This window comes from Orcinus orca, chromosome 11 (genome assembly GCF_937001465.1).
Source record: "Orcinus orca chromosome 11, mOrcOrc1.1, whole genome shotgun sequence".
In the NCBI taxonomy this organism is placed as follows: domain Eukaryota; kingdom Metazoa; phylum Chordata; class Mammalia; order Artiodactyla; family Delphinidae; genus Orcinus; species Orcinus orca.
In genome coordinates, this window is record NC_064569.1 from 40123432 (window position 1) to 40136064 (window position 12633).

Genomic DNA, 12633 nt, shown 5'->3' on the forward strand with positions numbered 1-12633 from the left:
TCCCTCCCTTTCTCCTTTTTTCCTCTTATCATCCTTCTCTCCTTCCTTCCTTTTTTCTCTATTTATTTTATTTAACTTCCCTTTGCAGGATATTTTATTACACAATTATGTAATTTTTGGTATAGAAAAATTAGTAAATCCAGATAAAACAAATAATAAACAAATACAGGGACTTCCCTGGTGGTCCAGTGGTTAAGAATCCTCCTTCTAATGCAGGGGACGCAGGTTCAATCCCTGGTTGGGGAACTAAGATCCCACATGCTGCAGGGCAACTAAGCCTGCGCACTCTAGAGCCCACGCGCCACAACTAGAGAGAAGCCCATGTGCCGCAACAAAAGATCCTGCATGCCACAACGAAGATCCCCCGTGCTGCAACTAAGACCCGACACAGCCCAATAAATAAATGAATATTAAAAGAAAACAAATACAGTAAAGTGACAGGGCACAGAGATCTGTTGTGTCTCTATACATTGACAGTGAGCTAGTAGAAACAGAAATTGAGAAAACAATTTCATTTACAATTGCAACAAAAAGAATAAAATAGCTAGGAATAAACTTAACCTAGGAGATGAAAGACCTGTACGCTGAACACTGTAAGACGTTGAAAGAAGTTGAAGAAGACACAAACAAATGGAAAGGAATTCATGTTTATGGACTGGAAGAATTAGCATTGTTAAAATGTCCATATTGGGCTTCCCTGGTGGCACAGTGGTTGAGGGTCTGCCTGCCGATGGAGGGGACACGGGTTCGTGCCCTGGTCCGGGAGGATCCCACATGCCGCGGAGCGGCTGGGCCCGTGAGCCATGGCCGCTGAGCCTGCGCGTCTGGAGCCTCTGCTCTGCAACAGGAGAGGCCACAACAGTGAGAGGCCCGTGTACAGCAAAAAAAAAAAAAAAAAAAAGTCCATATTACCTAAAGCAATCTACCTATTCAGTGCAATCCCTATCAAAATCCCAAGGACATTTTCCACAGAAATAGAACAAAAAAAATTCTAAAATTTATATGGAACCACAAAAGGCCCTGAATAGCAAAAGCAATCTTGAGAAAAAAGAACAAAGCTGGAGGTAAAACACACCCTGATTTCAAACTATATTACAAAGCCACAGTAATGAAAACAGCATGGTATTGGCAGAAAAACAGATACATAGATCAATGTAAGAGAATTGAGAGCCCAGAAATAAACCCATGCATGGGTTTACGGACAATTAATTTATGACAAAGGAGCAAAGACCATACAATGGAGAAAGTATAATCTCTTCAACAAATGGGGTTGGGAAAACTGGGCAGCTTAAACATGAAACTAGACTACTACCTCACACCATACACAAAAATCAACTCAAAGTAGATTTAAAGACTTGAATGTAAAACCTGAAACCATAAAACTCTTAGAAGAAAACGTGTATGTTTTCTGTATTTGTCCCTGTATTTGTTTATTATTTGTTTTATCTAGATATACTAATTTTTCTATACCAAAAATTACATAAATTGTGTAAAAAGGCAGTATGTTCTTTGACATCAGTCTTAACAATATCTTCCTAGATATGTCTCCTCAGGCGAAGGAAACAAAAGCAAAAATAAACAAATGGGACTACATAAAACTAAAAACTTCTGCACCCTCAACAAAACAAAAAGACAACCTATCAAATGGGAGAAGATATTTGCAAATGATATATCCATTAAGGGGTTGATATCCAAAATATATAAAGAACTCTTACAACTCAGCAACAAAAAACCAAACAACCTGATTAAAAAACGGGCAGAGGAGCTAAATAGACATTTTTTCAAAGAAGACCTACAGATGGCCAACAGGCACATGAAAAGATGCTCAACATCACTAACTATTGGAGAAAAGCAAATCAAAACCACAATGGATATCACTTCATGCCTGTTAGAATAAATGACAAGGCAAGAAATAAGTGTTGGCAAGGAGGAGAAAAGGAAGCCCTTGGGCACTGTTGGTGGGAATGTAAATTGGTGCAGCCATCATGGAAAACAGTATGGAGATTCCTCAAAAAATTACAATTAAAAATAGAACTACCATATGAACCAGTGATTCCACTTCTGGGTATTAATGTGAAGAAAATAAAACACTAATTTGAAATGATATAGGCACCCCAATGTTCACTGCAGCATTATTTACATAGCCAAGGTATGATATGGAAACAATATAGGTGCCCATGGGTGGATGAATGGATAAAGATTCCCAGAGTGGAATACTACTCAGCTATAAAAGGATGAAATCTTGCCACTTGTGACAACATGGATGGATCTTGAGTGTGCTATGCTAAGTGAAATAAATCAGATGGAAAAAGAGAACTACCACATGACTTCACTCATATGTGGAATATAAAAAACAAGCAAACTCTTGGTGGGAATGTAAATTGATACCGCCACTATGGAGAACAGTATGGAGGTTCCTTAAAAAACTAAAAATAGAATTACCATATGACCCATCAATCCTGGGCATATACCCTGAGAAAACCGTAATTCGAAAAGAGTCATGTACCACAATGTTCATTGCAGCACTATTTACAATAGCCAGGACATGGAAGCAACCTAAGTGTCAATCGACAGATGAATGGATAAAGAAGATGTGGCACATATATACAATGTGTGGGCCTTGGTCATGCTTCCCAGAATCCACTTGTCAAAGCCCTCCTCTTCCTAGGACAGTTTATGCAGAAGTTGGGGATTGAGAAGCTTGAGAAGGAATACAATATTCCTTCTTGAGGTTTTCTCTCACTATCTGTTTCTTGTGATAAAAAGCCAAAACAAGCCAACTGACCCTTTCAGCGTTCTACCTGGAAATCATCTTAGCCAGATCCATCAGTTCATTAGGTATTTTTTTCTATTTTTCACATGAGTGTAGATTAAAGTTTTGCTAAACTTTCTACCATGACATAACAAGGGTCTGTGTCCCTCCGGGTTTCAATTCTATTTTCCTCAATTTCCTTTGAACCTTCATAGGCAGTCTCCTGGAAGCCCTTCAAGCTTTCCTTAACAGTCTCATTGAGACTTGTCAGGCATCTCCTACCACCTGGTCCCAACATCAATGCTGTGTGTTTGAGGTTTTGTTATGGCAGTGCCTCACTTCCAGGGAACAGATTCTGTTCCACTTATCTGTTGCTGCATAGCAAACTACTTCAAACTTAGTGTCATAACACAACAACAATTTTGTTGTCCTCACAGATTCTGTAGATTAGGATTTGAACAGGGGACATAGGGGATGGTTTGTCTCTGCTCTATGATGTCTTGGGCCTCAACTGGGAAGACTCAAATGTCTGGGGGCTGGAGTGAGAGAATCTACTTCCAAATTGGCTTCCTCCCTCACATGGCTGCCACTTGGTGAGCATGGCTGGAAGACCGGGCTCAGCCTGGTCTCTTGGCTAGAGCACCCACACATGCCTCCCTAGCATGGTGGAAAAAGGAGATAACAAAGGGGCACAGAGCACCTACTGTGTACAAAGCACTTCCATAGCCGGCAGAAGATAGGAGAGGGAGAAATCACCAGGAGTGTTGCAGAAGAGAAACCATAGCCAACAGCTCCGGACCATTTAGCTGAGAGTCCCAAGTGAATGTGCTTTAAAGTGGCCCCAGCAGGAAAGCAAGCGCTGAGGAGCTGTGGAGCTGTGGGAAGGGGAGGCCTCTGAGCGGGGTGGGGCCTCTGAATCGTTTTCTCAGCTTGCTTCCTGTCCACCGACGTTCAGGAGTCCAAAGCCCTCTTCGTTTTGAGACAGGGTGAGGTTCGCTCCTTTTGGCAGAGTTTTCCCAGAAAAGAAAGCAGAGACCCCAGGAGGGGTTGGGGCGGGTGGGCTGGGGAGAGAGGATCTTAGCTGTCTGTGTGTGGGGATGGGGGTAGGGGACAATCAGTGAGCGGGCAAACACAGGTTCGCTGAGAGTCGCCAGACGTGAGTGAAGAAGATGGCAGGTGTAAGCCAGGTCAGGTCAGCTCAGCCCTGAGTTCCTCAGAGGAACTTGCTAATGTAATCATCACCCCATGTGCCCTGTAATCCCACCCCCGGTCACTCACTCGTGTATAAACTTGGACAAGTCACTGCACCCTCTGCTCCGGAGATTCCTCTTAGGTAAAATAAAAGGGTTGGAGGCGGTTCATTCATTCATTCCTCCATTCATTCAAAGGCTGTGTATTGACGCCATTTGCCATAAGACCTATGAATTCAAGGGGGAACAAGACACAGTTCATGCCTTCAAGCAGCTCAGGTCTTATACTAGGAGACAGAAGCAGAGGTTAAAACGCAGCTAGAGTGGTACAGAGCAGGAGGGGTCCGAGGAGAGAGTGGCCAGGGCACCTGGGGGAAGGATTGAGAAAGGCTTCATAGGAGAGGCAACTCTAAAAGCCGCTGTTCTTGGGCATCCTTCTAGGTATAACACAGGCTTTCCTTCTAGGGAACCAGATTTTGGGTCAAAATAAGGAAGAATCTTCTAACAGAACTGCGCACAAAAGAACAGGCTTCCATGGAAGGCTTCCTGTTGGGAGGAGCCTCTGTCAGGGCTGTCACAGGTGCAAGGATACAAAGGGCCTCCGCCAAGGGTCTATATATATTGACAGGAGGGCCAGTGTGGAACGTGGAGATTTAATTCTCACTTAGCTACACTAGGAGCAGCAGCTCTGGCGTGAACCCCTCACACTGCCACACACACACACACACACACACACACACACACACACACACACACACACACACACACACACACACACTCCCTGAGCCATCCGAGGGGACGAGCAAAAGGCAGGCAAAGGAGAAGATTCGGGTGTCATTATTACTTTTATTCTTATCTCCTGTCAGTCATGGATCAGGAAGGTGAGGCCAGGGAAAGGAACAGCACAGATCCCAGGAAACTTGGAGGAGCTGAGGCCTGAAGGGCTTGTTTCTGGGGGTGTGTCTCTGCCCTCGGACACTCGAGAGAAAGCTCTGGGCCTGGGTGGCACAGGGGTGTTTCCAACAGACAGGTAAACAGTGTCTGAGATACGACAGTGGCTGGACTAAAGGGAACAGCAGGAGGCTGAGGCAGAGAGTGGTCTGGGATGATCCGAGAAGAGCAGGGAATAAAGGCCAGTGGCCAGATCCGGCCCGCAAACCTCAGGCCGCACATCTTTCTGCTTCTCGCCTGCAGAACCAGGCCCTGCTTTTCCTCAGGCAGCCACTGAGGGGCAGCAAAGTGCTTGAGTGAAATCCCAGGTGGGCCAGGGAGGGGAGAGGTGGAGCCTTTTGGAACAAGGGTGTCTGTCTGATCCTGATGCCCCCAGGAGCAAGATGAGGATGGCAGAGCCAAGATTCCAGGGGCTTCCCCAGGCGATACAGGAGCCACACCTGAGCCTGGGAATCGGTGCTAGAGGCCAGGGACCTGTGTGTACCTCCCTGGCCCACCATCTACAATCCCCAGGAGAGGATCTTTTGCTCTGTTTTCCCCTCAGTAAGAGACCTCTGACCTGCATCACAGATGGTCAGATTCTCGGCTGCCTGCAGTTTTATAAAATCCAACCCACCCCTTCCTGGGCAGGGAAGCAGGCTCCTCTCCTCCTCGGCAGCCTGTGCCACCTGCCCAGCTCCGGTTTCTCTGCTTCTTGAAATCCTGCATTCCTGTTCCCCACCCTTCCTCCTTCCAAGGCCCATCCAGGTGTCCCTGGGGTGCCTCATGGCTTCAGTGCAGGTGGAACACAGGAGCCTCAGCCCTGGCTCTGCTGCCAGCTCAGCATGTCCTGGACCCCTCTCAGGACCCAGAATAAGGGACTCCGCAGCATACTCTGCTGTGCGATGGCCCTGAGTTGCCCTGTCACATTGTCTATTGCTGAGTGCTTGCCTTCCCCTTCACGCTTTTGGAGCTCAGCCTTGGAAAAGCTGCGTAAACCCCAAATTCTGCATAAACTGTCCTAGGAAGAGGAGGGCTTTGACAAGTGGATTCTGGGAAGCATGACCAAGGCCCAGGCTGAGAATTATAGGGCAAGGGGTGGGGGAAGTAACCCCTCTAGCACTGGAACTGGAGATTAGGAGAGGAATCGAGGGGACCTCGGAGGAGAGGTGGCAACTGGATAAGGAAGTCAGTGCAAATAAATGTTCTGGTGCCTGTCTCTGCGGCACTCTGGCCACGGTCTTCCATCTTGCTGACAGGAAAACTGAATCACAGTCAGTAAGAAACACTTGCTTAATACCATGAGCCCGTTGGCAATGAGGCTGGAAATCAGACACCAGAATCCTGCTTCCCAGCTTGTGTTTAGAAGGTGGAAACTACAGAGTACAAAATCTGGTGGTGGTAACTGGGGTGGGGTGGGGAGGGAAGGCCAGGGGTGGTAATGAGGACAACGAATCCCCCGAGCTGTCAGGGCCTGACCATCCAGTCTCATTCCAGCCCCCATCCAGTCTGTTAGCCTCTCCATCACCTCAGCTTTCCTCTCTGCAATGGGGATGCACTGAGTACTACCCTCGTAGGGTTGCCGTATGGATTAATTTAGACCAGCACGCAGGGCGCATCCCACCTGTGCTCCCAGTTGCCTTTATCTCACACACCAACACCGCCATCCATTCTTGGTTCCCTCTCTCCTCATACCCGAGATGGAACAAAACTTCAAATGCTTCTGCAATATTTCTTACAAGTTGGAAATAGGAAGGGCGGAGAGGGAGGGATCAGGAGCACCTAGATAGCATACCTAGTTATCCCCCCACCCGCAGGGGCAAACAGAGCCACCGGCATGTGGGGAGAGAGGCAACCCTGGAGGGAGAGGCCAAGGAAGGGTCCAGGTATCCACTCTGAACCTCCCTGACTCCACACAGTAACTTTCCACTGGCCCAGTTAGCCGCTAGCAAGGGCAGGCTGCACGCTTCCCCCAGGTGTGGCCCCCTGGTCCACTCCCCAGCAGACTTGCAGGGGGCTGGGTGGCTGACGCACACCCTGCGTGAGATCTCAGCCGCCCAGAGGCTGATAAGGAGACCCGACCCCATCACATGGGGACCAGCTGGAGGGACTTGCCCTGGTTGTTAACATCAGCTGGACGCCTTCCAAATTGGAGAGATGAGGAGATAAGGAGTGAAACGGCGACATGGGCACTGCCAATGGAGGCCTCAGGAGGCCTGACTGGGGATAAGCCAGCAACTGGCAGAGGATGGGGGGAGGCTTTAGGAAGTGAGATGGACAGAAAGACCATGGGGAAGGGCTGGAGGCAGGGCCGGACTCCCTCCTGATGGGGCTGGCTCAGTTGCTAGATAAGCCTCCCTTCCCTAGAACGCCCGGTCCTCCAGGGCCCAAGCCCTCACTCAGCCTCAGGTCCGTGGGAGCAGCCTGGGAGTTTAAGAGAAGAGGAGAGCAGATGTTGCTTTCAGTCCTGCCACGCCTCCCAGGAGGATGCAGGTCTGGGTGAGTTAGCGGTGCTGCAGAGCCCAGGCCTCCCAGTTGGTTGGCTGCCTGCTCCCACCTCCCATGGAGCCTCAGGACAGGTCCCCACTCAGTAGCAGGGCCCCTGCCCCCACCTCCTGCCCCAACAGCTCTGTCATGACCCAGGAGGGTAAACCAAGGCAAGCACAGATGGTACTGGCTTCCTGCCCCTCTCTCTGCTGCAGGGCTCTGGTGCCTAGAACAAGCCACTGGTCCCAGAGCTGAGAGAAGATAGGCAGCCTGGAACAGCCATCCTGTTCACCCACTATCCCCATCCCCCCACTGCAGAGCACCCACATCTTGTCTCCCAGTTGTCCTCTCCACCCCTTTCTTACCGAATGTCAAAACCTAACCTGGAAGGAGGGAGAGGAGGCAGGGGGTGGGCACAGGACAGTGTGCCCCATAGTCCTACAGCTGTGGCAACTTCAGGAGGAATCATGGTGGGGCTGCAGGCCTCGGCCAGGCTTCCTGGGATCTTTTTCCCACCTCTGAAATCCTGCTGGGCTTCTCCCACTCATCCCTTGGGTCCTCAAACCCAGAGGAACCTCCAGCTTCGACAGTCTCAGTTTGGGAGATATAACTGGGGGGAAGGGGCGGCACAGGGGATGGTGTGACCTGGGTACCGCAGGGCCCCTGATGGCATGGGTACAAGCTGCAGAGGGTGAGGATGAGGGCTGGCTGAGGGAAGTGAGCAGGCTGGCCAAAGGCTGGGCTGGCAACTAGCTTTATATCTGGGCTGGCAGGAGCACGGGGTGGGGGGGTCAGAGGACCAGCAAGGGGGCATTCTCTGAAGGAAGTGGGGGGTGGGAAGGGCTCCTCATTCCCGGTTGGTGCCAAAAAGCTGCAGGAAGAAGGTGAAGATATAGATGATGTCTAGGTAAATGTTGAGGGCTCCAAAAATATACTCCTCAGGGCTCAGCGAGTGGCGTCGGCTACCCATCAGCAACTGGGTGTCAAATGCCAGGAACTGAGGGAAGGGGGAAGAGAGAGAGAGAGGTCAGAAGGTCTGGTCACTGTGACACTGGCCAAGGGAGCCCAGTGTCCCAGCCCAGGCCCACCCCCAATTTTGTTATCACGGGCGACCTGGCTGCTCAGTGACCCTCCTGTGACAGCCCGGAATATGGCACTTTCCCAACACCTTCCATCCCTAATTCAACACTTATTTACTGAGCACCTACTATGTGCCAGCCACCAATGCAGGAAAGAACAAGACAGACAAGATCCCCGACTTCGTAGAGCTTAGAGTCTAGCGGGAAAGTAACTGTTAGTATGGTGAGTAACAAAGAGAAACACAAAGTGCCACAGGGGGCTGATAACGGGAATCTGACCAATGTGAGTGTGTCAGCGGTCAGGGAAGGCTTCCTGGAGGAGGGGACCTTCAAGCGGAGGCATAGTCTTCTTGCATTCCCTCAGGGCCCTACTCAGAGGATGAACGAATGCTCCATGTAACAGTGAGCAGGGAGCAGGCACTTGTTAGGTGCTTTACAGACATTAGCCTACTTTGTCCTAATAACGTCCCTATTGAGTAGGGATTCTACCTTTCTTAGAGGAAACCAAGGCCCAGAGATGTTCAGTACTTAACCAAGGTTACAGGGCTGGGAAGTGGCAAAGCCAGGATCTGCACCCAAGCAGGCTGGCTCCAGAGCCCCCTCATTTAGCCATTCTGCTCTGCAGCTTATGGGCAGCACCCAGGGTTAATGTGTTTCCTACCAGGAAACAGGCTCCCCCGAGAGCCCCAGTGACTTGCTCAGAGCTGCAGAGACAACGAGGAACACCATGCTTTCGGGGGCTCATCACTTAGTGGGGGACACTTACAGATGATTACAATAAAACCTGGTAAATGCCATAATTAGGGCTGACTGGGCAGGAGGAAGGTGGCCCGGGAGAGGTGACACTTTCCCTGGGGCTTGAAGTATGAGTAGGAGTTTGCTAGACTAAGCAGGCCTGGGGAAGCCCTGGAGGTGAGGGCGGTGGTGTGCAGAATGAGGAATTCATTGTGGCAGGAGCAGTGGGGCAAAGGGATGGATGGACAGAGGCTGGAGCCCAGGGGCCAGAGGCTCCAACAGGGAGCAGCTCCAGCATGTGGGACATCAAGGCATCTCACCCTTGAGGGTGGGGAGGTGGGCATGATTACAAGTATGGGCTTGAAAGTCAGACCGACTTGGATTCCAGTCTCAGCTCTGCTACTCACTAGCTCTGGGATCCTGGGCCAGGTTATTTAGTCGTTGTGAGCCCGTGAGTCCACCTCGGCAGAAGGGAGGTGAGTGTGCTTGCCTCCTGAGGATGTTGTGAGAGTGAGATAATGCGTGCAAGGTGCCTGGCAAGGTGCCTGACACACGGTAAGCACTTAATGAATGGTGGCTGTTAGTGGAGTTTTATTGTTATATCTGCAGAAGGAGAGGCGCCCCCTTGAGAACTTGTGTGCGCTGCTGCTGAGACTCAGGTCTCCTGCCACTCAGCAAGGAGGCAGAAATGTCACTAGGGAAGCTGTGTAGCCTTAACAGCAGGCAAATGGAGAACCAGAGCCAGGGCTGAGGGGGCCCTGCTCAGGGCATGAGAACACAGGACCGGAGCCGGAACGCCTGGGTTTGGGCTTCTATAGCTTGGAGCCATCACCCACGTGACTTCAGTGTCCTCACCTGCAAAATGGGACAGTAATGACAACCACACCAGGGTGTGGTTTTGAGGGTAAAGGTATCACAGCATATGTGTCATCAACTATAGTTATTCTTTAGTGTCGTTTTACTCCACTCTACTCTGTTCCTTCTCAGTGTGATTTGGATTGCCAGGTAAAGTTTCCTTCTGTAGCAAGAACAGGCTGACTGTAGCAAGAGGGGCTGACTCAATGCTACCGGCTGCTTCGCAGTCACGGCTGCCAGCATAAGTTAATAAACTGCTGATCTGGCTTACCAATCAGTCACTTGCTTGGTTGATTTCCCAGAGCCCGGTCACCCCTGGGTGAGCTAATGAAATTGAATCTCTCAACTAGAAGGCTTGGACCTGACCCGGTCTGGGGGTGGCCTCTCCAAGGAGCCTCCTAGAACAGCCAGCTGGCTTTTCTCTTGGAGAAAAGAGGAATGAAATGGTTTCTGCCCCTGTCCTTGGCCAATGGCCATGGACGCTTATCTACATGGGCTATCTGCGAGAGCCTGCCACAAATTTCAACCCCACTGCCCAGGAACACCCATCACTGCAACCTCATGCCTGTGAGCCAGCTGAAGGCTTCCCATTCATTTATTCCCAGCAGCATTTGTTGAGCATCTACTATGTTGTAGGGAACATGAAAGCAAAAGACATGATCAGAGATTACATTACGAGCATGCACTCACATAGGGGAAAGTAACTTGATAATCTCCCTGGGTGACGAGCGCTGTTCCCTAACATGTTGGCTGAGAGCAGATATCTTGGTCATAGTTAACATTGTAGTTGGCAGCTAAGATCTCAGTTGAGAGCCAACAACCAGATTGACCACTGACACCTAAAAGGACAGCAGGGGACTTCCCTGGTGGCACAGTGGTTAAGAATCTGCCTGCCAATGCAGGGGACACGGGTTCGAGCCCTGGTCTGGGAAGATCCCACATGCCAAGGAGCAACTAAGTCCGTGCGCCACAACTACTGAGCCCGCGCGCCTACAGCCCGTGCTCCGCAACAAGAGAAGCCACCATGATGAGAGGCCCGTGCACCGCAACCAAGAGTAGCCGCCGGTCGCCGCAACTAGAGAAAGCCCGCGCGCAGCAATGAAGACCCAATGTAGCCAAAAATAAATAAGTAAAATAAATAAATTTAAAAAAGAATTCCCCAATCCTGCCAAAGTCATAAAAAAAAAAAAAAGAGGACAGCAGGTGCTTGAGTTGCGAGGCAACTGGATACAAGACCCTGAAGGAGGGGCATGTGGGTCAGGGGCAAGAGGCAGGAGCTGGGCGAGGATGCTACTAACTTACATCTGAACCATCTTTTCACACGCTAGTCCTTTATCTCACTTGCCCAATTCACTCTAGGAGGTGGATATTCACCCTTATTATTTTAAATATGAGGAAAGGAGTCTCAGAGCAGGTGAGTGACTTGCTGATGGTCATTTATCTAGCTGGAACCATATTACCTGTCTCCTACATTCCAACAGAGAAGGGGGGAGGGTGGGCTTGAAGGGAGGGAGGAAGCACTCACAGAGGGCAGAGGAGACAAAGGCAAACTTTCCTGGTTCACCTTATTGGCCAGGGCTGCACCTGGTCAGGGTCCCACGGCCATACGCTCGGCCTGACCCTGCCTCGTCCAGGCTTATGTCTGCTGTCCTCCCAGAGATGAGGCTGAGAGGCTCTGGGGGAGCCATGCCATGGAAAGGGTGGCTCAGAGCCACCAACAAACAGGCACTGAATACAAAAAGCTGGGGTTGCAATGTGTTGAATCAGCATAAAAAATATACGTGGACCATGTCCATGCTACAGAAATGCCAGCATAAGGGCTCAAAGCAGCACACCCAAGGCTGTTCATGGCAGCTTAGGTTCTAACAGTGAAACCCTGGAAACAAACCCAACCTCTATCAACCAGGGGATTGTTAAGTAAACTGTGGGCAGCAGTGCTGAAGCAGAAACATCTCTGATATACACTCTTATGAGAAAAGCACAACTTGCAGAAAAATCCAAATCACATGAGCCCCTTTATGTAACAAAAAAACCTCACAAAACTATATGTTATAGGGGCCTACATAGCATATATCTATAAAATGCATATAGAGAGGTCTGGAAGGAGAGACAACTGACCACAGCTGTTACACAGCCAAATGACATTTGCTTTATCTATATCATTTAAGATTTAAAAAAATGAAATATATGAATAAGTGTATTCATACATTATATTAGAAAAAACTAAGAGAAGGGTTAAAGTAACACAAAAGAAGAGTTTGTGAACGCTTTCATTTAACTGTCCCCATAATCCCCTGGGACAGGTATTGCATGATCATCTCCATCATGGAGCTGAGACTGAGGCCCAGAGAGTATAAATGACTCACCCACTTCACACAGCCGAGAGGACAGACAATCCCATTCTGTTTCCACCATGTGACTGGCACTGCTTTGGGGTGTGGGGGGTGTGTGTGTGTGTGTGTGTCTGTGCGACGCGCAGGTTCAGCGGCCATGGCTCACGGGCCCAGCCGCTCTGCGGCATGTGGGATCTTCCCGGACCGGGGCACGAACCCGTGTCCCCTGCATCGGCAGGCAGACCTTCAACCACTGCGCCACCAGGGAAGCC

At 49.8% G+C, this 12633-nt stretch overlaps 1 protein-coding gene across 3 annotated transcripts in view; it reads right to left on the bottom strand.

The window, feature by feature from the left end:
• The window catches only part of FAIM2 (Fas apoptotic inhibitory molecule 2), a 46673-nt gene that overhangs the window by 8560 nt on the left and 25480 nt on the right, over positions 1 to 12633 (bottom strand). Inside the window, exon 12 of one of the 3 annotated variants that reach the window (XM_004274353.4) lies at positions 4769 to 8356. The exons of the other annotated variants lie outside the window; for them this stretch is intronic. Coding sequence (XP_004274401.1) covers positions 8207 to 8356 — 150 coding nt within the window. The 3' untranslated portion in view covers positions 4769 to 8206. Of the gene's footprint in view, positions 1 to 4768; positions 8357 to 12633 lie in introns of those variants that run through there. 3 annotated transcript variants of the gene reach the window in all.